Genomic DNA, 27,965 nt, shown 5'->3' on the forward strand with positions numbered 1-27,965 from the left:
TGGTTTGACATGATCTAACATGTACATTGACTAACTCTAATCAGTTCCTGATTTGATTGTTTGAGTCCTGATGAAGGATCTCAGCCTGAAACGTCAGCTACACTCTTTTCCATAGATGGTGCCTGGCCTGCTCAGTTCCTCTAGTATTCTGTGTGTGCTGCTCTGGATTTCCAGCAGCTGCAGATTTTCTTGTGTCATTTAGAATACCTTCCAATAATGTACCCACCTCTGACTTCAGGCTCCCTGGCCTATAATTTCTCAGTTCATTCTTAGAGCCTTTTGTAAACAACAAAACAATATTAACTATGATCCAATCCTCCAGCACCTCAGGAGGGAACAGGATATTACGTGTGAGGAAAGATTTGCAAAGCTGTGGAGTGGGACTGATTAAGTTGTTGTGGTAGCTTATTGATATGGAGACTGTGATCTAAGTGATTTCCTTGTTGTACAATTTGAAGCAACTTATACAAATGTTATGAAATAAAGACACACTGCAAATCCAACTGAGCGTGAAAATGTACCTGAGGGAGACCACCATTTGGACTCGGATAACACGTCGGCTGAAATTTACTTCCACAAAGTTGTGCCTCAGTGTTTCCTCGATGGATGCGACAGGAAGCTCTGTGGATCTTATGTAGCTGGGAAGACAAAGGGAGAGGGCAGGAAAGTTAACAGATGACCATAGAGTCATAGAGTCAAACTGCATAGAAACAGGCCCCTTGGCCCAACTGGTCAATTCCCATCAAACTCGTTTACTTAGGGCTATGGGGCCACGAACAGCAGCTTGTCAGAATCCTCCATCCAGGGCCAATCTTTCATGTTATCCCAGGTGTAGCCCATCTCTCCCAGGAATAAGGTCTTTGGAGTCTCTGTTGGAGTTCCTATAGCTCTGGGTTTTTATGAGAAGGCGTTGCCAACCCTCCTCCTTTTGAAGCCAAATTTGGGACCATCCATGGTGGAGTTATTCACAACTCAGCTAGTCCCATCCACCTGCATTTGGCCCATTTCCCTCTAAACCAGGGGTTCCCAACCTTTTTTTTTTAATGCCATGGATCCCTGCCATTAACTAAGGAGTCCATAGACCTCTGGTTGGCAACTCCTGCTCTAAACGATTCCTGCTCATGTACATTTAAATGTTGTTAGTGTGCCGGTCTCAACATTTCCCCTGGGGAGTAAATACTTGATGTTTCAGGCTCAGACCCTTCATCAGCCCCATAATCCTCTGTTTTTCAATCATCCATCTGCTTATCTAATGTCCCTGATGTATCAGCCTGTACCGTCACACTCTGCAGTGCATTACAGAGTCTTGTGTAAAAGACCTACCTCTGAAGCCTTGTATGAAAGGACGGGTACTACATTCTGATCAAGGGTCTCGGCCCCAAATGTCAATTGTTTACTCCCCTTCGTAGATGCTGCTGGACCTGCTGAGCCCCTCCAGCATTTTGTGTATTTTTCTCGAGATTTCCAGCATCTGCAGGACCTCTTTTGTTTGTGGGTGTAAGTGGGTGGTTCATCTTTGGAGTGGATTCAGTGATTCCAAGGGCCCAAGTACCTCTCAATGACCCACTCCAAGATGCTGTCGCCTCTCACAAGCTTGGGACAGAGTTAAAGGCGTTAAGTTTTGAGGAGAAGTACTCACCAATAAATCACCTCCCCTCTAAACAATGAACCAAATTATTATTATATCAAGGTAGGAGAGAAAGAAAACAGAATGCAGAATGAAGTGTTACAGTCACAAATCAAGTACAGAACAGGCAGAAAAAAATAAAGCATAAACATAAGATGTTCTGCAGATGCTGGAAATCTTGAGCAACACGCACAAAGTACTGGACGAACTCAGCAAGTCAGTCAGCATCTATGGAGGGGAGTAAAGAGTTGACATCTCAACCTGAAACACTGATTCTTTATTCCTTTCCATAGATGCTGCCTTACCTGGTGTATTCCTCCAGAATTTTGTGTGTGTTCTGAGTGAGATCAAACATTTTTTTTAGTATGTGAGACGTCCTTTCAAGAGTCTGGTATAGCAGGGTGAAAGCTGTAGACTAACCGGGCAGAGGAGGGTTAGGGCTGAAAGATGGTTGTGATTTAAGATTACCTGCTGTATCCCAGCTGTTTACAGGCTGCAGTCCCGTGCAGGGAGTTCCATCCCTCCCAGCACACTGTCCTCCACACACCACCTGCATAGATCTGCACCACAGAATTCTTCCCGCTCACTCGCACTGACGTGGGACAAGATTGTTAGACAGAGAGTTTGTTTTTGGCTATAAGTTATTATATACACCAGGGTATAATGAAATTCTTTGACTACATGAAGCTCACAGAATAAACATTACATGTACTACTATTAAACTCAGCAACAGACAAAAGACAACATGTTTCAATCGATTTTTTTTATAAAAACATATCCATTTCTTTTATAAAGAAATAGGAGCAGGAGTGGGCCATTTGGCCTATCAAGCCTGCTCCGCCATTCAATAAGATCAAGGCTGCTCTGGCCATGGCTTCATCCCCACCTGCCTTTTCCCCGTAACACTTAATTCCCCTACTATACAAAAATCTCTCCAACCTTGTCTCAAATATATTTATTGAAGTAGCCTTCACTGCTTCATTGGGCAGAGAATTCCACAGATTCACCACTCTCTGGGGAAACGGTTTCTCCTTAGTCTTGCTAGAAACCTTATTAATTCAACTAATACCTTATTAAAAGCATAATAAAATTGTAGTTACCAACATTTTTAACTTGTATATTTTCACGCTATGTGGCGTTTGTCTCCACCTACTGGTGGTAAAGCAATATAACACTCACACCACCTTTTCATTTTGTATTGGCTCAGGACGCGTGCTGGGACCGTAAATCTTTTACTTTGCCCTTTATTTATCTTAGGAATTTGCCTTAATTCTGTACAAATTGTCAGACTCTGCAAAAATCACCATCTTTTCTTTGTCTTTGCTTTGGGTTTCTTCTCTCAGTTTCACATGCCCTGACTCTGTTCCTTTCTTTAAACTTCAAATAAACGATCATGAAGCAACAAGTTTTCACTCATTCACGGACTCCTAAAAGAACCTGGGAAATGAAAAATCACCAGGTCCCACAATGTGCAATGGTGAATAGAATGTACTGCAATCTGAAATAATTCAAAAAGAAATGATAAAGTAATAACTTGTGATCACAGATTTAAGATTTTTTTTTACAAACACAAAAAGAAACAAGAAGATTGGGTTGGCATGGTAACATAGCAGCATAATGCTATTACAGTGCCAATGGCCGAGTTTGATTCCCAGCATTGTCTGTAAGGAACTTGCCCACATGGGTTTCCTCTAGGTGCTCTGGTTTCCTCCCACATTCCCAGATGTACCGGTAAATAGGTAATTGGTAACACATGGGTGTAATTGGGTGGTGTGGGCTCATTGGACAGGAAGGGCCTGTTAATGTGCTGTATCTGCAAATATGAAGTTTAAAAAACAGACAGCGGCAGGTGCATGGAATGCATTGCCAGAGGTGATAGTAGAGGGAGATACACAAGGGCATTTTTAAGAAACTTTTAGATATTTGTATGGATAGGCACCTGGATGATAGGAAAATGGAGGGCTTTGTAGGAGGGAAAGGGTAGATTGATCTTAGAGTCAGTTCAAAGGTCCATCGGGCCTGCACTGTGTTGTAATGTTCTAGGCTCCATGGTCTGAGTTCTAACTTGGCTCCAGGATCTCCCTGGATGGAAGAACATCTACTTCAGAATCAGATTTAATATCATTGGTATATGTCATGAAAATTGTCAACTTTTTGCCAGCAGTACAATGAAATACATGATAAATAACTATAGAGAAAAAAAGAGTTGCATTAAGTTTATATATATATAGTCTATTAAATAGTTAACTTAAAATAAGTAGTTCAAAATAACAAATAAAGAAGTAATGAGGTAGAGTTCATGGGTTCAATGTCCATTTAGGAATCGGATGGCAGAGGGGAAGAAGCTGTTCCTGAATCGCTGAGTGTGTGCCTTCAGGCTTCTGTAACTCCTTCCTGACTTCTCTTAAATGTTGACTAATAGTTATTCTATTCCCAATAAAACTACTGAAGACATGTTATCTAAAGCACAGATATTTAATGCTGCCATGAAAGGTAGAATTGGGTGTATCTGTTTAGTCAATAGTGAAAGGTAGAATTAGGTGCCTGAGAACGTGGTAGCACTATTAGGAACAGGATGTGAAAAGTGGCTGGTTCAGAATTCTGAGAGCAATTGCGAAGAAGCTGTTCTTGACTCTGGTTGTCGGGGCTTTCAAGCTCCTGTATCTCCTCCTAGAAAGCAGAATTGAGAATAGGGACTGGCCAGGGTGGCAGGAATCCTTGACGATACTGCTTGTCTTCCCGAAACAGTGTACCATGAAGAGGGACTGGATGGAAGGAATGATGTGCCTGTGATAGTCGAGGAAGCGTTTACCACACTCTGCGGGTTCCCTCAGTGCAGAGCAGAGTAGTTGCCATACCAACTTGAGATGCCATCCATTGGGATACTCTCTGTAGCGGATTTCAAGAGAATCCTTGTGGATATGTGTAATCTTCTTAGTTGAAGAGAAAAAGAGTTTATGGTATTTGAACCAGATGTAACACCATCATATCACAGAAAACAGACAACCCATTAACGCATAAAGGCTGCTGGTTTTAGTCATGTTAAAATAATAGTTTAAAATACACTCAGTGCCGACTTTATTAGCTACCTCCTGCAGCTAATGAAGTGGCCACTGATTGTATGTTCATGCTCTTCGGCTGCTGTAGCCCATTCACTTCAAGGTTTAACCTGTTCTGTGCTCAGAGAAGCTCTTCTGCACACCACTGCTGTAACGTGTAATTATTTGAGTTACTGTACCCTTCCTGTCAGCTTGAAACAGTCTGGCCATTCTCTTCTGACATCTCTCATTAACAAGACATTTTCAACCACAGAACTACTGCTTACAGGATGACTTTTGTTCTTCGCACTATTCTCTGTAAACTCGAGACACTTATGTGTGAAAATCCCAGAAGATGAGCAATTTCTGAGATACTCAAACCTCCCCATCTGGCACCACCAATCATTTCACAGTCAGCATCACTTAGATCACATTTCTCCCCATTCTGCTGTTTGGTTTGAACAGCAGCTGAGCCTTTTGACCATGTCTGCATGCTTTTATACATTGAGTGATTAACTGACTAGATATTTGGATTAACAATCAGGTGTACAGGTATACCTAATAAGATGACTACAGAGAGTGATAAAGTAACCCAAAAGAAAATTGATTGGAAAAATCAAACTGGATAGAAGTGATGCTGTTAATAAGATAGACTTTGTCAAAAGTTTAAAGGGGATATACAAGGCAAGTCTTTTTACATAGACAGTTAAGACTATAAAACATAGGAGAAGAATTAGGCCATTTAGCCCATTAAGTCTGTTCTACCATTCCATCAGGGCTGATTTATTATCCTCTCAAGCCCATTCTTCTACTTTTCTCTGTAACTTCTGACACCCTGACTAAACAAGAGCCAATCAATCTCCTTTTTATATAGACCCGATGACTATGCTTCCAGAGCCATCTGTGGCAATGAATTCCATAGATTCACTACCCTTTGGCTAAAGACATTGCTCCTCATCATCTCTGTTCTAAATGGACATCCCTCTATACTGAGGCTGTGCCCTCTGGTCCTAGACTACACCCACTTTAAGAAACATCCTTTCCACATCCACTCTATCTAGGCCTTTAGATATTTGATAGATTTCAATGAGATTCCCCACTCATTTTTTTAAACTCCAGCAAGTACAGACCCAGAAACATCAAACTCTGATCATACATCATGTTAACCCTTTCATTCTTGGCAGTCCATCCGGTACAGGAGCCTCAGGACTTGCACCACCAGGTTCAGGATCAGTTACTACCCCTAAATCAGTAGGTTCTTGAACCAAGTGTCCAGTGTGCATCATGGTTAACTCAAACTCTGTGGACCAAAGGTTATATGTTGTACTCTGCCAAGTTCCATGGGAATGATATTCAAATAAATAAATAACACAACAAAGCTTTCAAAGGTGCTTAAACTAACAAAGCTGAGGTTTAGAAACAGTTGACGTTTCAAGCCGAGACCCTTCATCAGGACGGGAAAGGAAGGGGAAGGAAGCCAGAATAAGAAGGTGGGGGAACAGGGGAAGGAGTACAAGGTGGCTGGGGATAGGTGAGACCAGGGGGGTGGAGGTAAAGTGAGAACATAGGATGGGATAGGTAAAGGGCTGAGATAGGAACTATACCAGAGGGAGGGGATTGGAAGCTGCAGAGAAAGGAAAGGATAAGCAAGGAGTTAGAATGTGGAATGAAAAAAAGAGCAGGGGAGGGAGAAGAAAGTCAACAGAAGTTCAAGAAATCGATGTTCATGCCATCAGGTTGAATGCCATCATGCTACCCAGATGGAATATGGGTTGTTGGTCCTGTACGGTAATGTAATAGGAAACGTACAGAATTCACAATCACTGACATTGAGTTGGGGTTTCACTTCAAGAGTCTGGTTTGACATGATGATGTAATCATGTTAAGGACTTTTTGCGCGCTTTGCGTTCAGTTTTTTGGTGTTCAATGAATGAGTTGCTATGGCTTTTCTGAAACATAAAATGCCTCCGCTATTTTATTTGTGTAAAGCTACACTCCTCCATCCCAAGAATAGCCTCATCGTGGCAGTAGAGTTGGCCATGGACCGACATGTTGGAACGGGAAGTAGAAATAAAATTAGTAGTCAGCAGGAAATCACACCTACTGTGGCAGATGGGCATGGGAACAGAATTAGGCCATTCAGCCCAATGAGTTTGTGCCAATATCTGATCATGGCTGACTTATTTTCCACCTGGATGGAAGTACTGTAGCTAATGTCTTCCATCAAGCTGCTGTAAAAGTCTTGTTTCGAAAGATGAATGGTGATCTCACTGAAGTACACAGAACTCATAAGGGTTAAAGAGCCTAGATATATGGGCAGTGCTGTCCAAACCAGGGGTCACGAATCACAGGGTCAAGACCAGTAAAGCAGTAAAACAAAAGAGCATAAGGTGACTAAGATTTCTGCTTTTTACTGTAGTAATTTTATGCACTGTACTGCTGCTGCAGCAAAAACAAACAAATTTCAAGGCAAATGTAAGTGATGATAAACCTGATTCTGATATGGGTCTCTATTGTGGACTGAGAGTGGGAAGGGGGCAGGGAGAGGGGAATCATGGTTGGAAAATGGGAAGGGAGAGGGGAGGGAGCGGGAAGCACCAGAGAGACATTCTGTAATGATCAATGAAACATTTGTTTGGAATCAAATGACCTTGCCTGTGTCTCAGACCTGAGTGTGTCTGCACCCGCACCACTCTCCTTCTCTATCACCCATCCCATACCCCTCCTGTGATGCTCCACCCTCACCATACCCACCAGATTTACAAACTCACAGTCTGTTCCATGTTGTAAATATACAGTACTGTGCAAAAGTCTTAGGCACAATTTTTTATATCTATACTTAGTACTGTACTAGTAATTTAATCCAATTAATTCACAAATAGAGCAACTAACTTAAATAAAAGGGAGACTGAGGACAAAATGCAATTTTCATGAACCAACAGTGAAGTAGAATAAACCACTTAAAAGTTTCTGATGAATTTGGTGGCAACTTGTGCGTTAATCACACACCATATTTTCTTCCCTAGGAAACTAATTAGGTCAGCACAATGTTGTGGGCTGAAGGGCCTGTTCCAGTGCTGCACTATTCTATGGTCCAAGTGCTGTTTATATGGTTGGCATATAAAAATGAAGTTTTTCACCATACTTCAGTGCATGTGACAATGATAAATCTAATTATAAATTTATTAATTTATGTTCACTAATAATAGAGAATAGAAATAATAGGTGTGGCACGATGGTGTAGTGGTTAGCACACGTTTCACAGTACCAGCGACCTGGGTTCAGTTCCCACTGCTGCCTGTAAGGAGTTTGCATGTTCTCCCCGTGACCGCATGGGTTTCCTCTGGGTGCTCTGGTTTCCTCCCATAGTCCGAAGACATACTGGATGGCAGTTTAATTGTCATTGTAAATTTTTCTGTGATTAGGCTGATTTAATTGGGGGTCACTGGGCAGTGCAGCTCGAAGGGCCAGAAGGGCCTGTTCTGTGCTGCATCTCAGTAAAATAAAAAAATAAAATAAGTATTAAAATAGAACAATGATTTAAGTTTATCTTTGCAATTGTTCTGGTCAGTGGATTTTGTAGCTCATATACTGTATATGTGGAGAACCGATGAGGCAATTTGTGTAATGACCATTTAATGTCATAGAGTCATAGAAAAATACAGCAGAGAAACAGGCCCTTTGGCCCATCTAGTCCATGCCAAACCATTTAAGCTACATAATCTCATCAACCGGCACCTGGGCCATAGCCCTCAACCACCCTGCCATCCAGGTGTCTATCCAATCTTCTCTTAAACGCTGAAATTGAGCTTGTGTGCACCACTTGCACTGGCAACTTGGTTCTACACTCTCATGACCCTCTGAATGAAGAAATTTCCCTCATGTTCCCCTTACATTTCTCACCTTTCACCCTTCACCCATGACCTCTGGTTGTACTCCCACCCAACTTCAGAAGAAAAAGCCTGCTTGTCTTCAGCCTGTCTGTACCTCTCATAATTTTGCATACCTGTCTCAAATCTCCTCTCAGTCTTCTACATTTCAAGGAATAAGGTCCTAACCTATTCAATCTTTCCTTATGACTCAGCATTAGACCCAGTCCCAGCATATCTAGTTATACAATAGGTGTGGCGTTTCCCTTATTGAAGAATTGTTATTTTACTTTGGAAGGTACCATATGTAAGGAAGTTAATTCACTACTTTACCACATCCCAGCTCGTCTTCCCCTGAAGGACAGTCTTTGACACCGTCACACCGGGCTGAGTACCAGAGACACAGAGAAGATGCCGAGCACTGGAATTTACCGATGCAGCTGTAGGTCACTGAAAAGATTTTAAATGGTGGGATATTCATTAGAGAGTTTAATTTTCTATGCTCTTACAGAGAAATAAAATCTAAAGAATAGCATGAACTAAGATACTGTAAGCGTCAACTTTGCTTTCCATCCTCTGAAAGTGAAGAATTGAGTCACATTTGTACATGACAGAGCATCAACCATCAAACATTCACTGCCATCTTCTCACAGCTCCTATCAGTCAGGAGATAGAGAAGCTTGAAGTCACACACCACCAGGTTCAGGAACAGTCCTTCCCTTCAACCCTTTGGTCCTCGAACCAACCAGAAAAACCCAATACAGCCACACTATGACAACTTATACAAAAGGGGATTTTATCCCTTTTTTGTTCTAATTGTGTCCTTCCTTGTAGAAATGTATCATTTTCTTGTGAATGCTGCTAATATAATGCTATGTGTATGATTCTGCTGCAAGTAAGTTTTTCATTGCAATAATCCAATCACGCACTTGTGTGTATGACAATAAATTCAACAAACTCAACAAACTCCCCTAAGTCTGAACATGGAGAAGACCAAGGAAGTCATCGTGTACATCAGGAAGATGCAGGTGAACCATCCCTCTCAGTGGATACATGGCTCCGTTCCTGGGAGTTCACATCATGGATGACCTCACCTGGTCCCTTAATATCACCTCCCTGAACAAGAAGGCACAACAGTATCTCCACTTTACAGGGAGATTAAGGAAAGCGAGGCTCCCCCACCCCCATATGAACTGCATTTTATAGAAGCACCATTGACAGCACCCTGACAAGTTGCCTCCGAATCTGGTATGGGTGCAGCCGAGCATCGGACATGGCGTCCCTACAAAGGACAGTGACAATGGCTGAGAGAATCGCAAGGATCTCCCCAGCAGCAATTGGGGCCATTTATCAAGAGTGCTGTGTACGCAGGGCCTTTAGAATGATCAAGGACCCCACCCATCCATCCAGCATCTTCTCTGACTTTCCACCATCAACCAGGAGACTCCGATGCATAAAAACAAGAACAGTCAGGAGGGGAAACAGTTCCTTCCCTCAGGCCATTAGACTTCTGAACTCCCTGCCACATCGCATTCAAAGTATCACCAGTTAATCTGTTCTGTACCCTACAATATTTAATTTATTCACTTTAGTTAGGTTATTTATGTGTATCTGCAGATTTCATCTTTACTTTCATATGTTGTTATGTTTACTACCGTGCTTTACACCCTGGTTCATTGTCTCATTTGATGGTATACATGTATATAGTTAAATGACAATAAGCTTAACTTGACTTGACCTTTGACGTTTTTGTATGCAGTATTAATGAAAGGTCTGATTGGAGATGTCCAAACTTGAGTAGGCTGCTTATAGGCCAAATATATGTTCAAGTTTGATTTAATTAGAGATTTATACTCCGTGTTGACTTTCTAAGGTACCTAATAAAGTTGCCACTGAGTTCAAAGTATGTTCAGAGATCAAAACTCAAAGTGACTTCATTCTCAATGCACATATATGCCACCATATACTACACCGAGACTCTTGTGGGCACTCACATTAAACATAATAAGAACAATGAAAGACTATAACCAAAAGGATGAACAAACAACCAATGTGCAAAAACAGAAAGAAAAAAGCTAAGTAATAATAATAATAATAAATAAATAAGCAATAAATATCATGAACATGAAATGACAAGTCTTTAAAAGTGAGACCATAGGTTGTGGGTTGTCAGGATGCTCTCAATGGTGCTCATTGGTGGTGGTGGAGGAGCTTTACCCATGCTGTTTAGGGCCATATCCACTATTTTGAGGACCTTTTTGTTGAAGAACATTGGAGTTTCCATTTCAGGCTGTGATGCAACCATCTAGTCCATGTACTCTCCCCCATACATCTATCGATGATGTTGGTAGTCTCCTGCTGATGTAATCATTCTATTTCAAGGTTCAACGTGTTGTACTTTCAGAGATGCTCTTCTGTTGTAACACAATTGCTTGTTTGTGCTACTGGTGCCTTCCTGTTAGCTAGAACCAGTCTGACCATTCTCCTTTGACCTCTCTCATTAACAAAGCATGTTCACCCATAGAACTGCTGCTCACCGAATGTTGTTTTTTTGCACTATTCTCTGTAATCTAGAGATTGCCGTGTGTGTCCCAGGGGATCAGCATTTTCTGAAATACTTAAACCACCCTGTTTCTGGGACCAACAATCATTCCATTGCCAAAGTCACTTAGATCACATTTGATCCCTGTTCTGATGTTTGGCCTGAACCTCTTGACCATGTCTGCATGCTTTTATGCATTGAGTTGCTGCCACATGATTGGCCGATTAGATATTTGCATAAACGAGGTGTACAGATATACCTAATAAAATAACCACTGAGTGTACAGAATAGAGGTTGCTAGGCTTTGTTTTCCATGGTGGGATGAACCGAAAACTGGAGGCCACAGGTTTAAGGTGAGAGGGAGAAGGTTTCAAGGCGATCTAAGAGAAAAACATCTACACAAAGAGTAACAGGTATTAAGAAGGAACTGACAGAGGTGGTGGTGGAAGCAAGAACAATAACTATATTTTAAGAGGTATCCTGGCAGGTACTTGAATGAGGAGAGAATAGATCAGGGGTTCTCAACCCATACCATTAACAGAGGGTTCTGTGGATCCCAGGTTGGGAACCCCTAGTTTAGAAGGATGTGGAATTAATGCAGATGGGTGGGATTAGTATAGATAGGCAGGGTGGCTGGAGTTAACTGTTAAAATGAATGAATTCATTGAAAGTATCAAACATATAAAGTACAACAAATAACTGAATCTGCAGCTGTGGCCTGTAGCCATTGGCACTTACCTCAGCGTAGAACTGGCTCTGTGACTATGACCTGTAGCCATTTTGTTCCTGGATCACTTTAACCACCTCTGCACTAAACCTGGCTCCATGGGTGGTATGGCCTGCAGCCATCAGGCTCCTGGATCACTTTAACTCGCCTCAGCGCAGAACTGGCTCCATGACTATGGCCCGGAGCCATCAGCTCCTGAATCACTTTAACTCGCCTCAGCGCAGAACTGGCTCCGTGACTATGGCCCGGAGCCATCAGGCTCCTGGATCACTTTAACTCGCCTCAGCGCAGAACTGGCTCCATGACTATGGCCTGGAGCCATCAGCTCCTGAATCACTTTAACTCGCCTCAGCGCAGAACTGGCTCCGTGACTATGGCCCGGAGCCATCAGGCTCCTGGATCACTTTAACTCGCCTCAGCGCAGAACTGGCTCCATGACTATGGCCTGGAGCCATCAGCTCCTGAATCACTTTAACTCGCCTCAGCGCAGAACTGGCTCCGTGACTATGGCCCGGAGCCATCAGGCTCCTGGATCACTTTAACTCGCCTCAGCGCAGAACTGGCTCCATGACTATGGCCCTGAGCCATCAGGCTCCTGGATCACTTTAAATCGCCTCAGCGCAGAACTGGCTCCGTGGCTGCGGACTCACTTTCGGGAACTCTGTGATTAACGTTCTGTATGCTATTTGTTTTCATTTTTATCATTTGCACAATTTGCTCTTTTTAATCGCACATTGGGTGCTTGACAGTCTTTGCTGTGTGAGTTTTTTTAATGGGTTCTATTGTATTTCGTTGCGGCTGTCTGCAAGAAGAAGAATCTCAAGGCTGTATACAGTATACATTGATAATTGATGCATTGTAAACTTTGAAATAATAACTAATATATTTTATAAATCCCATAAATGCCTTGAATGTAAGCCAATGGAGCTTTTCCTGAAACATGAGTGACAGAGAGTGAGTAATACTAGCCAGGATAATACTATATACAACAGCTAGATGATAAGCTCCTCCAGTGAGATAAACAGATCAAGTTTACCTTTTCATTATAAAGCAACCTAATATCAAGCAAAGGGCTCATTTTGAAATTCAACTAACATATGCTTTGTTCTTCTTCTTTGTAGCATTCCTAATCCTATCTAGTATCTGACTGAACTTGACATTCATGCATCCTAATCACAGACATATTCTGCAGGAAGACCACCACATATCTGCTCAGAATCAGACTCAAGTTTATTATCACTGACGCAGGTCATGAAATTTGCTGTTACGCAGCAGTAGTGCAGTGCAATACAGTACATTACAAAATACTGTAATGAGAGGGCTATGGATGGTGGCGAATCCAAGTGGAGAGGAAGGTTTAGAATTAACTCGGACTCAGAAATAACAAGACCACACACATGAAAATGATGGTGAAATCACAAACAGTATTACTAGGAATGGAACTCTTATGATTGAGTACTGAGTGCTCAGCACAGGCCTTTAAGTACAAACTTTTCATGAAGGAATGTGGCAAGCAATAATTGACAATCCAAGTTTTAAAGGGACAGCAACAGCTAAACGTACTCCAGGGAACTGGAGCATCAAAACTTGGATGCCTATTGCTGTTCAATTGCAACCACGACAAATACCGTAAGTTACAATAAGAAATATATTAAATATAGATAAATAGGGCAAAAAAAGAGTAAAAAGTAAAGTAGTGTTCATAGTCCATTCAGAAATCTGATGACCGAGGGGAAGAAGCTGTTCCTAAAACATTGGGTGTGTGTCTTTGGGCTCCTGTACTTCCTCCTTGAAGATAGCAATGAGGAGAAGACATGTCCTGGAGGTGAGAGTTTTTAGTGATGGATGCTGCCTTCTTTAGGATGAAGATGGCCTTAGGATGTTGGGAGGCTAGTACTAATGATGGAGCTGACTTTTTCTGATTCAATGCACTAGATCTCATTACAATGATGCAACCAATCAGAATGGTCTCTGCTCATAAATGGGGGTAATGGTCACCCAGCCTCCTGTATTTTACAGGTGGGGTGGGTAACCATTACCCTAGCTTATGAGCAGAGAGCATTCTGAGAGGAAATTAATTTAGCTACTTGAATTTCGAAATACAGTTTAATTTGCTACAACACTAATTAACATCACCTCCAGGTAGTTGTAGGAGACAGTTCTACCTTCCCCATCCCATGTCCAACCCTGGTAAAACTGAAAATGTTAAACAGGGATTTGAAACCAACAAAATGGATGAGGATTTCAAATAGAGCCGAACACGTATACTTTTTTTCAGGTTGGAGTACAGGGAGTGTACTTACCGCCCACAGTAATGGCTATTATAACTAATACAGAGGTGACTACCACTCCAGCCATAACTACGATCAGGAACTTCTTGGAGGTGAAAATGTGGCACTTTGAAGTGGTTCTGTCATGTTTTCCTAAAAAAAAGTTGGAAAAAGATTCCTTCAGAGGCATTGACACAGATCCTTTATTCCACGTCAAACTGTTGCACCACATAGTTCCATCGACCCACATTTGGACCTCATCTGTCTCATACAGGTACCTATCCGAATTTCACTTAAATGATGTAATCAAACTAGCTTCCACCATTTTCGCTGTTTTACTTGACCAGAATGGCTCAAATACTGGGAGGGCTTGTAGAAACCGATCTCCCCAACGGACAGCAACTCCAGGGTTTCCACCATAACGTGGGAGTCTTACAATGAAGCTGGGTGAACCTCCGTATATTTCTAGAATTTGCTTTGACATTGGACTCCCAGTGGATTCCACCAATAGAAGGTGAAATGATCAGCTTCCTAGGCTGTCCCAGCCTAATAATGAGACTGCATTGGCTTGGCACAGGTGGACTCAGCCGATTATTTGAATGAAGAATAGTTCTGAATCAGAATCAGAATCAGGTTTATTATCACCGACATGTGACATGAAATTTGTTAACTTAGCAGCAGCAGTTCAATGCAGTACACAATATGCAAGAGAGAAAAAAATAAAATAAGAATAATAATAAATAAGTAAATCGATTACAGTATACATTTATTGAATAGATTAAACAACGTGCAAAAAACAGAAATACTGTACATTAAAAAAGTAAGGCAGTGTCCAAAGGTTCAATGTCCACTTAGGAATCGGATGGCAGAGTGGAAGAAGCTGTTCCTGAATCGCTGAGTGTGTGCCTTCAGGCTTCTGTATCTCCTACCTGATGGTAACAGTGAGAAAAGGGCATGCCCTGGGTGCTGGAGGTCCTTAACAATGAACACTGCCTTTCTGAGACACCACTCTCTGCAAATGTTCTGGGTACTTTGTTGGCTAGTACCCAAGATGAAGCTGACTAGATTTGCAACCCTCTGCCGCTTCTTCCGGTCATGTGCAGTAACGACCCACCCCCCCATACCAGACAGTGATGGAGCCTATCAGAATGCTCTCCATGGAATAACTATAGAAGTTTTTGAGTGTATTTGTTGACATGCCAAATCCCTGCAAAATCCTAATGAAATATAGCCGCTGCCTTGCCTTCTTTATAGTTGCATAACACACTGGTTATTTTTAGTCAATGCACGCCCTCAGCTGTTTTAAATTTTCAGTGACTTTTCCCATGACTACAAGAAACTGCAGAGAGTTGTGGACACAATTCAACACATCATGGTAATCATTCTCCCCTCCATGGACTCCGTTTACACTTCTCGCTGGCTCAGTAAAGCAGTCAGCCATATTCAAAGATCCCATCCAGCATGGACACTCTCTCTTCTTCCATTCCCATTAGGCAGAAGATACAAAAGCCTTATCACCAGGCTCAAGGATATCCTCAACCTTTTGTTAATAAACTACTGAATGGCTCAATATTTGATTGACAAAAATGACGCATTTTATTGTCTGTTTCGATGTTTTTTTAATGTACATATGGCAATAAAGCTAATGTTTTAAAAGCTTTAAAACCCATTTCATGATCGATCTAGCCATTCCCTCCTACACTGCCTAACGCTCCAATTTTCTTTCATCCACATGTCTGTGTATTAGTAATGCTAGGACCCAAGACAGACTCAGAGCAGACCACCGAGACGGTGAGTAGTTGAAAACTCAGGGAGGTCTCTAGTAAGACTGAAGTGCTGGGCCCAAAGGCTCTCCACTATCTCCCTCTCCAACATCCTCATGACTAATGTGTAGTCATTAGAAAACACGACTGACAACCTCAGAGCAAGTTTGCTTTATCAGAGAGACATGAAGAACTGTGGTGTTCTTTTATTTCCACAAAGGCTCATTCCCAACACTACTAATATAGTGCTCTAGCATGAGGGCTTCACGATTCACCACATGGACTAGACAACAACGTTACATAAGGGATGACCAGAGGTAACAGAAGTGAATCTGCAGATGCTGGAAATAAACAAAAACACAAAATGCTGGCAGAACTCAGCAGGCCAAACAGCATCTATGGGAGGAGGTAGTGACGACGTTTTGGGCCGAAACCCTTCATCAGGAGGTGTCTGCTTTATGATAAACATACACAAAATGCCAGAGGAACTCATCAAGTCTGGCAGCATCAATGGAGGGGAATAACCAGTCCATGCTCTGGACTGAACTCTTCATCAGAACTTCAAAGGAAGTGGGGAGAAGCCAGAATAAGAAGGTGGGAGTAGAGGGAAAGGAGTACATGCTAGCAGTTGTTAGGTGAGACCAGATGAGGGGCAGGTGGGTGGGTGATTGAAGGAGAGGATGAAATAGGAAGGTGGGAAGTGATGGTAGAAGTTGTAAAGGGTTGAAGTAGAGGGAATCCATTAGGAGAGGTCAGTGGGAGGGACATAGAGAAACAGATGGAGGTGGTGGAGGGATCATGAGTGTGAGGGAGGAGAAGGAAAGGAATAAGAAGCTGGGAGATGATACGTGGAAAAGGTAAAGGGCTGAAGAAGAAGGAATCAAATAGGAGAGGAGAGTGGACCATGGGAGAAAGGGAAGGAGGAGAGGCACCAGAGGTGATGGGCAGGTGAGGAAAAATAGAAGAGGTAAGAGGGAAGTTAGAATGGGGAATGGAAATAGAGAGAAGGTGGGGGGAAGGGGAGAAATTACCAGAACTCATTGTGGTGCTTGGACTTGGCAGTTTTGACCCATTCCTCCTTCTCCAAGCTGGAATATCAGACAGCGGAAATCAAAATTCAAAGTAAATTTATTATCAAAGTACATATATGTCATCATATACTACTTTGAGATTAATTTTCTTGCGGGCATTCACAGTAAATCCAAGAAACACAATAGAATCAATAAAAAGCCATACCCAACAAGATGGATAACCAACCAGTGTGCAAAAGACAACAAACAGTGCAAATACAAAAAATAAGAAAAAGGAAATAACAGCAATATTAATAAATAAGCAATAAACATCAAGAACATGAGATGAAGAGTCCTTGAAAGTGAGAGTCCAGGGGTTGTGAGATTAGCTCAGTGATGGGTTGAGTGAAGTTACACCCTTTGGTTCAGGAGCCTGATGGCTGAGGGGTAATAACTGTTCCTGAACCTGGTGGTGTGGGTCCTGAGGTTCCTGAACCTTTTGTCTGATGGTAGCTGTGAAAAGTGAGCATGGCCTGGGTGTGGATTGATGGCAAGTTTCAACCAATCCCCTTGCTGAAGGAATTCTCCATCATCATCCTGACTATAGTCTATTTCTTACCCTGGGTAGACATTGAGCTAGCACTTGAACTAAATGCTGTGATCAATAAGAATGAAGGAGTGTACCCCGGCACGTGTCACTCTGAGGTGCGAAATATTATTGAATCTAGCTTGAAGAAATCTCTGCCCGATGGCCAAAGCCCTGGGAATACAAGTCCACAGTGGAAGTCAGATGTCCAATGTCTATGAGCGTGTCAGGGTGACCTGTCCTGTGGTTGGATATCTGTTTATCTGAGTGGGTGGGTAGCGGGTAAAAGGGGCTTGTTCTGTTGTTGTAGTTCGTTCCATTGTTGTTGCTGCCTGTGTTGTTCAGCTGGACGTTGTGGACATGTTACGTTGGTCCGGCAACCCAGTTTCACCTGTCTCTCTCCCCTACCTCGATCCATCTGCCCGGCATCCTTCATCACTTACTCCACCAGTTATATCTATGCCCTGTCTTACCACTCTCCTCCCCACTTTATACTGGCTCTCTCACTTCTCCACTTAGTCCCAATACAGCGTTTTGACTTGCAGGGGTGATAGTTCCTCTGTCCACTGCTCAACCTGCTGGTTTCCTCCAGCAGATTGTTTGTTGTTCCAGATTCCAGCTGCTGCTGTCTTTTGTGTCTCCATTTGCTGTGACAGTCTGTGTTCTCATAAGGTGATAAGACATAGGAGCAGAATGAGGCCATTCGACCCATTGAGCCTGCTACACCTGCCTGAATTTTTCCCCTTTAAACACCATTCCCCTGCCTTTCCCCCACAACCTTTGACGCCCTGCTAATAAAGAAGTCATCTACCAGCACCTTAAACGTATCAAAGATCAGGCCTCGACAGCCATCTGTAGCAATGGATTCCACAGATTCACCATTCTCCGGCTAAAGGAATTCTTCCTCACCTCAGTTCTAAAGGGATATCCTTGTATTCTGAGGCTGTACCCTCTGGTCCTAGACTCCCCCACTATAGGAAATATTCTCTCCACATCCACCCTATTTAAGCCTTTCAATTTTCGATTGGTTTCAACAAGAACCCCCCTCATTCTTCTATACTCCAGGGAGTACAAGCCCACAGCCATCAAAAGCTCCTCATACATTAGTCCTTTCATTCCCAGAATCATTCTCGGGAGAGAGTTTCCCTTCTGAGAACACACCATACGTTTCGTTCAGACCTCAAACAGCAGAGCAGTAAACAGAGAAATCCAATTACCTGCCTCAACAGGCAACACTTTTGCTTCAAGGATGTTGGGGACCCTCTGTGTGGAGCTGGGCAGTTCGATGGTGGGCAGTTCATCTTCTGTCACTGACACGATTTCAATTCTTGCACCATCATCTGCTTTCTTTTTTGGCTCAGCCTGTGCCTGACAGAAAAAATAATTATTGATATTGCCACAGCACTACTGCCAACAGGGAGTGGGAATGTAGTGACCTGTACTGGGAGCATATCGGCAATGTTGACCAGTGATCCTGAGACACCGTTTCAAATCCACTGTGGATGTCAGAAGTTCAAAATTAAGTAGCTAAATCTCATTGAATCCTGTTGAATATTGAAAGGACAGAAAGTGATAGAGTTGACGTGAAGAGGATGTTTCTTATAGTGTGGAAGTCTAGGACAAAAGGGCACAAACTCAGAGTAGAAGGACATCCCTTAGAAAGGAGATCAAGCGGAATGTATTTAGCCAGAGGCTGGTGAAGCAGTGGAATTTATTGCCACAGATAGCTACAGAGGCCAAGTCATTAAGTATATTTAAAGCAGAGGTTGATAGGTTCTTAATAAGTAAGGATTTCAAAGTTTACAGGGTTGTTTGATGGTCCGTATGGACATGATGGTCCAAAAGGCCTGTTATGGGGTTGGGAGGGATAATAAATCAGCCATGATGGAATGGTGGAATAGACTCAATGGGGCGAATGGCCTAATTCTGCTCCTGTGTCTTATGGTGGGTGGCAGGGTGGAGATGCATCTCTACCGAAGGAGGAGAACGGTGCCGCTTCCCTCCACTAGCCTACCGGTCACCATTCGCAAGGTTTAACACCTGCTTAGCTCCCTTCCCGATCAGGGTCACATGACATCATGGGAGCAGGTGGTGCACATCACAAGTCCTGGTTACGTGACCACTGATGCCAGGCAGGCATATTGATAATGGCTGGGGTCTCATGTCTAGTAAAGGTACTAGCCTGAAGAAGGCAATGACAAACCACTTCTGCAGAAAAATTTACAAGAACAATCATGCTCATGGATAGACCATGATCGCCCAAGTCATACGACACAGCACGTAATGATGATAATAATGATTATGTGTTATGTTCCTCTGGTCTAAGGAAATCCAGAATAGATGTTTACTGAAGGTATTGTTAATGGAATCAGAAAGAACATCAAACAATCTATTTGAACTCAGCAGATTGAGCAACATTTGTGGAAGCAAATGAATTGTTGAAATTTGCATCAGAACTTATGTTTTGCTATCATTAAAGACCCTTACCATCTCGGACATACCCGCTCTGCATTACTTTGCTTTGCCTGGGGGCATCATCGTCTGGTATGGAGCTGCCACTGCACAGAATCAGAAAAAGCTGCGGGGTTTGTAAACTCCAGCCAGCTCTACCATGGGCTCCAGCCTCCCCTCCATCAAGGACATCTTCAAAATGCAATGCTTCAAGAGGAGGGCATCCGTCATGAAGGACTGCCATCACTCGGGGCATCCCTCCTTTTCATTGTTACCATCAGGAAGGAGGTAGAGGAGTCTGAGAATGCACACTCAATGTTTCAGCAACAGCTTCTTCCCCTCTGCCATCAGATTTCCAAACAATTCATGAACCCATGAAAACACACTATCTCACTCTATTTTTGTACTACTTGCTTATTTTTAAAAATATTTTATTGTAACGTATAGTAGTTTTTTTGATTGTACAGCTGCCCCAAAGCAATAAACTTCACAACGCATGTCAGTGATATTAAACCTGACACTGCTACCACTGGGAAGGAACTACAGGAGGCTCAGATTTTCAAGAACAGCTTCTTTCCCTCCACTATCAGATTTCTGAATGGTTCATCCCACTATCCCACTATTTATCTTTAGCAATATTTGGTTATTTTGTAACTTATAGTAATGTTTAATGTTTGTACTCTACTGCCGCTAGAATGCAACAAATTTCCTGATAGTAAACCTGATTCCCATTCTTATTAATGGAAGAGAAGGGGAAATGGCATCTACTTATGACTTTGGCCTGTCACGTGGCCTCTCATCTAGGATTTAACATTTCACAAGTCTTCAGTGAGTGCAGTGCTTGAAGATCAAGATCAAGACCATAAGACCATAAAACATTGGAGCAGAATTCAGCCATTCAGCCCATTGAGTCTGCTCTGTCATTCTATCCCACTCAACTCCATACACCTGCCTTCTCCCCATATCCTTTGATGCCCTGACTGATCAGGAAATGATCAACTTCTGCTTTAAATATGCACATTGACTTGTCCTCCACCACAGTCTGTGACAGAGTATTCCACAGATTCACTACTCTCTGGCTAAAAAAATCCTCCTTACTTCTGTTCTAAATGGTTGCCCCTCAGTTTTGTTTCCCCTATTTCTGGATAGCCCCACCATAGGAAACATCTTCTCCACAATAACCCTATCTAGTCCTTTCAATATTTGGTAGGTTTCAATGAGATCCCCCTGCATTCTTCTAAACTCCAGCGAGTACAGATCCAAAGCAGCCAAACACTCCTCATATGTTAACCCCTTCATTCCTGAAATCATCCTCATGAACCTCCTCTGGACTCTCTCCGATGACAGCACATCTTTTCTGAGATAAGGGGCCCAAAACTGTTGACAATACTCCAAGTACAGCCTGATTAATATCTTATAAAGCTTCAGTATTAGCTCCTTGCTTTTATTTTCTATTCCCCTTGAAATAAATGCCAACATTGCATTTTCCTTCTTTACCACAGACTCAACCTCTGAATTAACCTTCTGAAAGTCTTGCACAAGGACTCCCAATTCCCTTTGCAACTCAGCCGTTTAATTTTTCACCTCATTTAGATAATAGTCCGCACTATTGTTCCTTCTACCAAAATGCATTATTATATATTTCCCAAAACTGTATTCCGTCTGCCACTTTTTTGCCCATTCTTCCAACTTGTCTAAGTCCTGCTGCAACCTCATTGCTTCCTCAGCACTACCTACCCCTCCACCTATGTTTGTATCATCCACAAACTTTGCCAAAAAGCCATCAATTCCATTATCCAAATCATTGACAAACAATGTGAAAAGTGGTGATCCCAATATTGACCGCTGAGGAACACCACTAGTCACCAGCAGCAACCAGAAAAGGCCTCTTTTATTCCCACTTGCTGCGTCCTGCCTGTCAGCCATTCCTCTATCCATGCCAGTATCTTTCCAGTAATGCCATAGGATTTTATCTTGTTAAGCAGCCTCATGTGTGGCACCTTATCAAATGCCTTCTGAAAATCCAAGTAAATGACATCCACTGCCCCTCCTTTGTCCACCCTGCTTGTCACTTCCTCAAAGAACTCTAATATATTTGTCTGACAAGATATCCCTTCACAGAAATCATGCTGACTTTGACTTATTTTATCATTAGTCTTCAAGCACCCCGAAACCTCATCCTTAATAATAGACTCCAACACTTTCCTAACCACTGAGGTTAGGCTAACCAGCCTATAATTTCCTTTCTTTTGCCTTCTTCTCTTCTTAAAGAGTGCAGTGTCACTTGCAATCTTTCAGTCTCTGGCACCATGCCAGAATCAAGTGATTTTTGAAAGATCATGACCGATGCATTCATTATCTCTTCAGCAACCTCTCTCAGGAGTCTAGGATATAGTCCATCTTGTCCAGGTGACATATGCACCTTCAGACCTTTCAGTTTCCCTGGCGCTCACTCCTGCTCCCTGACACTCACGGAACTATGGCACACTGCCAGTATCTTCTACAGTGAAGACAGATGCAAAGTACCCATTCAGTTTATCTGTCATTTATTTGTCCCCTATTACCAGCTCACCAGCACACACAACGCAGTTTGCCAAGTAGCATTCATGCATGCCCTCTGGCTAAACCAACGTCCCTGTCATCACTCAATCCAACATCTCCAACACTGAGACCATAACTACTTTTAGGTAGGCTGAGTCTTTCACTTATTAGACCATAATCACTACAGCACACAGTACAGACCCTTCAGCCCACAGTGTTGTGTCGACCTTATAACCTACTCTAAGATAAATCTAACCCTCCCCTCTTAAATAGTCCTCCATTTTTCTATCATCCATGTAAGAGTTTCTAAAATGGTCCAAATGTATCTATGTCTACCACCACACCTGACAGGGTGCTTCATGCACTCACCAATCTCTGTGTAAAGAACTTACCACTGCCATCCCCCCAGCCTTTCCTCTCATCACTTTAAAATTATGCCCACTTGTGCTAGCCATTTCCATTTTGGGGGAAAAAAAGTCTGTTTGTTCTCTCTATCCATTCCTCTTATTATTTTGTATACCACTATCAAGTCACCTCTTGTCCTCCTTTGCTCCAAAGGAAATAAAACACTAGGTTGCTCATCCTCTCTTCATAAGACATACGCTCTAATCCAGCCAGCGTCCTGATAAATCTCCTCTGCAGCCTCTCTAATGCTTCCACGTCCTCCATATAATGAGGTGGCCAGATCTGTGCAGTACACACACAAAATGCGGGAGGAACTCAACAGGCCAGGCAGCACCTATGGAAAAGAGTAAACGGTTGATGTTTCAGGCCAAGACCCTTCACTAGGACTGGAAAAAGATGAGAAATCAGTGTAAGAAGGTGGAAGCAGGGGAGGAAAGTAGTTGGTGATGGTGAAACCAGGAGGGGGGAGGGGGGAAGTGCAGAGCTGGGAAGTTGATTGGTGAAAGAGATAAAAGGGATGGAGGAGCGGTAATCTGATAGGAGACGATAGAATATCATAGCGGAAAGGGAAGGAGGAGGGGCACTAGATGGAGATGATAGGCAGGTAAGGAGATAAGGAAAGAGAGGAAAATGGAATGGAGAATGGTGAGGGGGAACATTACTGGAACTTCAAGAAATTGATGTTCATGCCAACATGATGGAGGCTACCCAGAAGGAATATGAGGTGTTGCTCCTCCAACCTGAGTATGTCCTCATAATGACAGTAAAGGAGGCCATGGACTGACATGTGGGAATGGGGGGAATAGGAAGTAGAATTGAAATGGGTGGCCAGCAGGAGATCTCACTTTTTCTGGCGGATGGAGTGAAGGTGCGTGGAAAAGTGGTCTCCCAGTCTATGTTGGATCTCATCGATGTACAGGAGGCCACACCAGGTGCACCAGGTACATTATATGAACCCAACACACTCACATGTGACATGTCACCTCAGTTGGAAGGACTATTTGGGGTCTTGAATGGTAGTGAGGAAGAAGGTGTAGGGGCCGGTGTGGCACTTGTTCGGCTTGCGAGGATAAGTACCAGGAGTGAGATCAGTGAGGAGAGACGAATGGATAAGTGAGTTGCATTGGGAGCGATCCCTGCAGAAAGCAGTAAGTGGGGTGGGGAAGGGTAAGAAGAAAGATGTACTTGGTGGTGGGATTCCGTTGGAGGTGGTGGAGATTCTGGAGAATTATGTGCTGGACGTGGAGGCTAGTAGGATGGCAGGAGGATGGGGTGAGGGCAGATGTGCATGAAATGGAAGAAATGTTTGGTGAGAGCAGCATTGTTTGTAGAGGAAGGAAAGCCCCTTTCTTTGAAGAAAGGGAGTCTCATTAATTCTGGAATGAAAAGCTTCATCCTGAGAGCAGATGTGACGGAGACGGAAGAATTGAGAGAAGGTGATGACATTTTTTACAAGTGACAGGGTGTCTTCAGAGATAGAGACAGAGAAATTGAGAAAGGGGAGGGTGGTGTTGGAAACTGACCAGTTAAATTTGAGGGCAGGGTAGAAGTCGGAGGCAAGGTTGATTTCCAGCATATGCAGATTTTCTCTTGATTGTGACAATATTCTGCATCAAATTCCCAAAAGATACACTTTATTCCAACTTCTGTCAAGGATGTGGCTCAAAGTCTTCTGCGATTCCCACATTGGGCTTATCAGCCACCTCAGAAGGCACAAGGACAGCAAATCGCCCTTAATCACAAAGGATTGCCTCAGGCAAAGGTACTCAGGTGAGTTTCTCAGTTCATATTGGCGACTGGGTTTCCCCACAGTAAAACTACAACTATGCTTTAGAAATTCTTTAACAATTAGAAAGCACAAGGAATTCTTGGCTTTCAGTGCATATGAAAACTTTTCTTCATCCTTGCAGCAGTCTGAATTAAAAATCATGAAAAATTTGAACAATCTAAAAGCACACACATGGCACAAAACGTTTTCAAAAGAAGCTCCTTTTTATACTCCTGATCACAAAATGTTCACTCACCTCTGTGGAAGACATTTCTTAATGAACAGGTTCAGGATCAATGCATGACTTTATCCAGCAGAGAATCGTAAGGACAGCTACAATCGCCTGGTAGTCCCTGTGAGAGGAGCTATGACAGTCAAGAGCCGGCAGATGATTGGGTTCAGTCAGTGTGTATCAGGTTTCTCCCCTGCTGAACAGGTGGCTATAGAAACCAGGCAATCGCCACAGGACTCCTCGCTAGGAGAAGAATCATGTGGTAAGCCAACACCACTTTGCAGTTGGCACATGAATATAACGAAAGGTGCAGACTGAAATGCTTTGTCATCGTGTCAATGGGTCACGATACACACTTATACTGCTTCCAATCGGTGGAAACTTTTCTGGAAATGCCAAGTCAATTCGAGTTTATTGTACAGTGAAAAATCTGCTTGCAGTTGCAGTGCAGGTATGTGGGTGCATACAACACACAGAGAATATAAAGTTGTACAAAGCAGTGAAAAAAAAGACTGTGGAAGACATTAGTGCAAAAAGACACAGAGGCACCTGCTCATCTACACGGCCCAGTTGAGGCTAGATGCAGAAGAAGAAGGAATCTAACAGGAGAGGGTAATGGACTATGGAAGAAAGGGAAGGAGGAGAGGAACCAAAAGGAGGTGACGGGCAGGTGAGGAGAAGGACTGGCAGCTCAATATTCCAGGATACAGATGCTACAGGCGTACCAGAGGTGCGGGTAAGAGAGGAGGGGTAATTGTCTTCATTATAGAGGATATTACTGGGGATCATCCAGTGAAGGTACATGGATAGGAATGGGAAGAGGATGGTCACTCCTGATTGTACTGTAGGCACCCCCATGAGCTATTGGGAATCAGAGGAGCAGGTATGTAGAGAGATTGCAACTACTTGTAAACATAATAGGATAGTATTAGTGAGAGATTTAAAATTCTATAATACTGCTTTGGTGGAGCGGACAGAGTGGAATATGTGAAATGTACTTTCTTTATAAATATATTAAGAATAGAGATAGGTTCCCAACCTTTTTTATGTTATGGAGCCTTACCATTAACCGAAGGGTCCGTGCATCCCAGGTTGGGAACCCCTTAGATAGGGAGGTTAGTTTCATTTGTCACATGTATATCGAAACATACAGTGAGAGACACCATTTTTGTGTCAATGACCAACATTGTCTGAGGATGAGCTGGGGGCAGCTCACAAATGTCACCATGATTCTGGCACCAGCAGAGCATGCCCGCAACTTACTAACTCTAACTTATACATCTTTGGAATGTCGGAGGAAATAGGAACACCCAGCAGAAACCCACATATATTGGGGGAACTACTATCGGGGGAGTTACTAATATTCTGTATGTGCTTGTAATGCACACTAGACCTCAAAAGCTGTGGTGGCTCCAGCTAGCGTATGGGAGGGAGTTATCAGATGATACGGGTGGGGTGGGGGCTCTGAACTACAAACACAGCATGCATTTTGTATGCATATTCCGAGCTGCTGCTCCTCGGAGACCGTGTTAGGGATCTGGAGCTGCAGCTTGATGACTCACTGCTTATTAGGGAAAGTGAAGAGGTGACAGACAGGAGCTACAGGGAGGTAGCCATCCCTAGGCTACAGGGGTCAGAAAACCGGGTGACTGTCAGGAGAGGGAAGGAAAATGCCCGGATAGTGGAGAGCACCCCTGTGGCTGCCCCCCTCAGCAACAAGTATATCGTTTTGGATGCTGTTGAGGGGGATGACCTGACAGGGGACGGCCACGGTGACCAGGTCTCTGGCACTGAGCCTGGCGCTGTTGTGCAGGAGGGAAGGAGGGAGAAGAGGAATGCGGTAGTCATAGGGGATTCCATAGTCAGGGGAACAGACAGGAGATTCTGTGAGCCTGATAGAGATACTCACATGGTGTGTTACCTCCCAGGTGCCAGGGTACGGGATGTCTCGGATTGGGTCCAGAATATTCTGAAGGGAGAGGGCGAGCAGCCAGCTGTCTTGGTACATGTTGGTACCAATGACATAGGGAGGAAAAGGGAGGAGGACCTGAAGAGAGATTTCTGGGAGTTAGGAAGGAAGCTGAGAAGCAGGACCTGCAGGGTAGTAATCTCAGGATTGCTACCTGCGCCACGTGCTAGCGAGGGCAAGAATAGAAGGATCAGGCAGATAATTGCATGGCTGAGAGACTGGTGCAGGGGGCAGGGCTTCAGATTCTTGGATCATTGGGATCTCTTCAGGGGGAGGTATGACCTGTTCAAAGAGGACAGGTTACACTTGAACCCGAAGGGGACCAATATCCTGGCGGGAAGGTTTAATAGAGCTGTTAGGGAGGGTTTAAACTAATTTGACAGGGGGATGGGATCGGGAATGATAGAGCAGAGGAGGGGGAAAACAGAAATAAATCTAAGATAATAAGCAGTAAAGATGTCAGGAAAGACAGGCAGATGGTGGGGCAAATTTGCAACCATTGGGGTGAGTTGCAGGGCAATCAAAGCAAAAAGTACCAAATACTGGTTTTAAGGTGTTATAATTAAATGCACGCAGCATAAGGAATAAGGTGGATGATCTTGTCGTACAGTTACAGATTGACAGGTATGATGTTGTGGCTAAAGGATGCATGTCTCTGGGAGTTGAACGTCCAAGGATACACTGTGTATCAGAAGGATAGGCAGGTAGGCAGAGGGGATGGCGTGGCTTCATTGGTAAGAAGTGATATTAAATCATTAGAAGGAGGTGACATAGGATCAGAAGGTGCAGAATCTTTATGGGTTGAGCTAAGAAATCGCAGGGGTAAAAGGACACTGATGGCAGTTATATACAGGCCTCCTAACAGCTACAGTGATGTGGACTACAAATTACAACAGGAAATTGAAAAGACTTGCCAGAAGGGCAGTGTTATGATAATTGTGGGGGATTTTAACGTGCGAGTGGATTGGGAAAATCAGGTCGGCACTGGATCTCAAGAGAGAGAGTTTGTAGAATGTCTATGAGATGGCTTTTTAGAACAGCTTGTTGTTGAGCCCACTAGGGGATTGGCTGTACTGGATTGGGTATTGCATAATGAACCAGTGGTTCATTAGCCACCTTCGGATCACTTGAGTCCCTGTACTGTATCACTTCTCTGGCTCTTGTAAC

General features: G+C 43.2%; 1 protein-coding gene across 1 annotated transcript in view; it reads right to left on the bottom strand.

The window, feature by feature from the left end:
• Positions 1 to 24,942, bottom strand: part of tmprss3a (transmembrane serine protease 3a) — a 50,406-nt gene extending 25,464 nt beyond the window's left edge. Inside the window, exons 1-6 of the mRNA XM_073044711.1 lie at positions 24,854 to 24,942; positions 18,650 to 18,800; positions 14,107 to 14,226; positions 8,868 to 8,984; positions 2,096 to 2,219; positions 522 to 638 (exon numbers count right to left, since the gene is read on the bottom strand). Coding sequence (XP_072900812.1) covers positions 522 to 638; positions 2,096 to 2,219; positions 8,868 to 8,984; positions 14,107 to 14,226; positions 18,650 to 18,800; positions 24,854 to 24,868 — 644 coding nt within the window. The 5' untranslated portion in view covers positions 24,869 to 24,942. The remainder of the gene's footprint in view (positions 1 to 521; positions 639 to 2,095; positions 2,220 to 8,867; positions 8,985 to 14,106; positions 14,227 to 18,649; positions 18,801 to 24,853) is intronic.
• Between the last annotated feature and the right edge of the window lie 3,023 nt (positions 24,943 to 27,965).

The sequence above is a fragment of the Hemitrygon akajei genome, chromosome 5 (genome assembly GCF_048418815.1).
Source record: "Hemitrygon akajei chromosome 5, sHemAka1.3, whole genome shotgun sequence".
Taxonomy (NCBI): Eukaryota; Metazoa; Chordata; class Chondrichthyes; order Myliobatiformes; family Dasyatidae; genus Hemitrygon; species Hemitrygon akajei.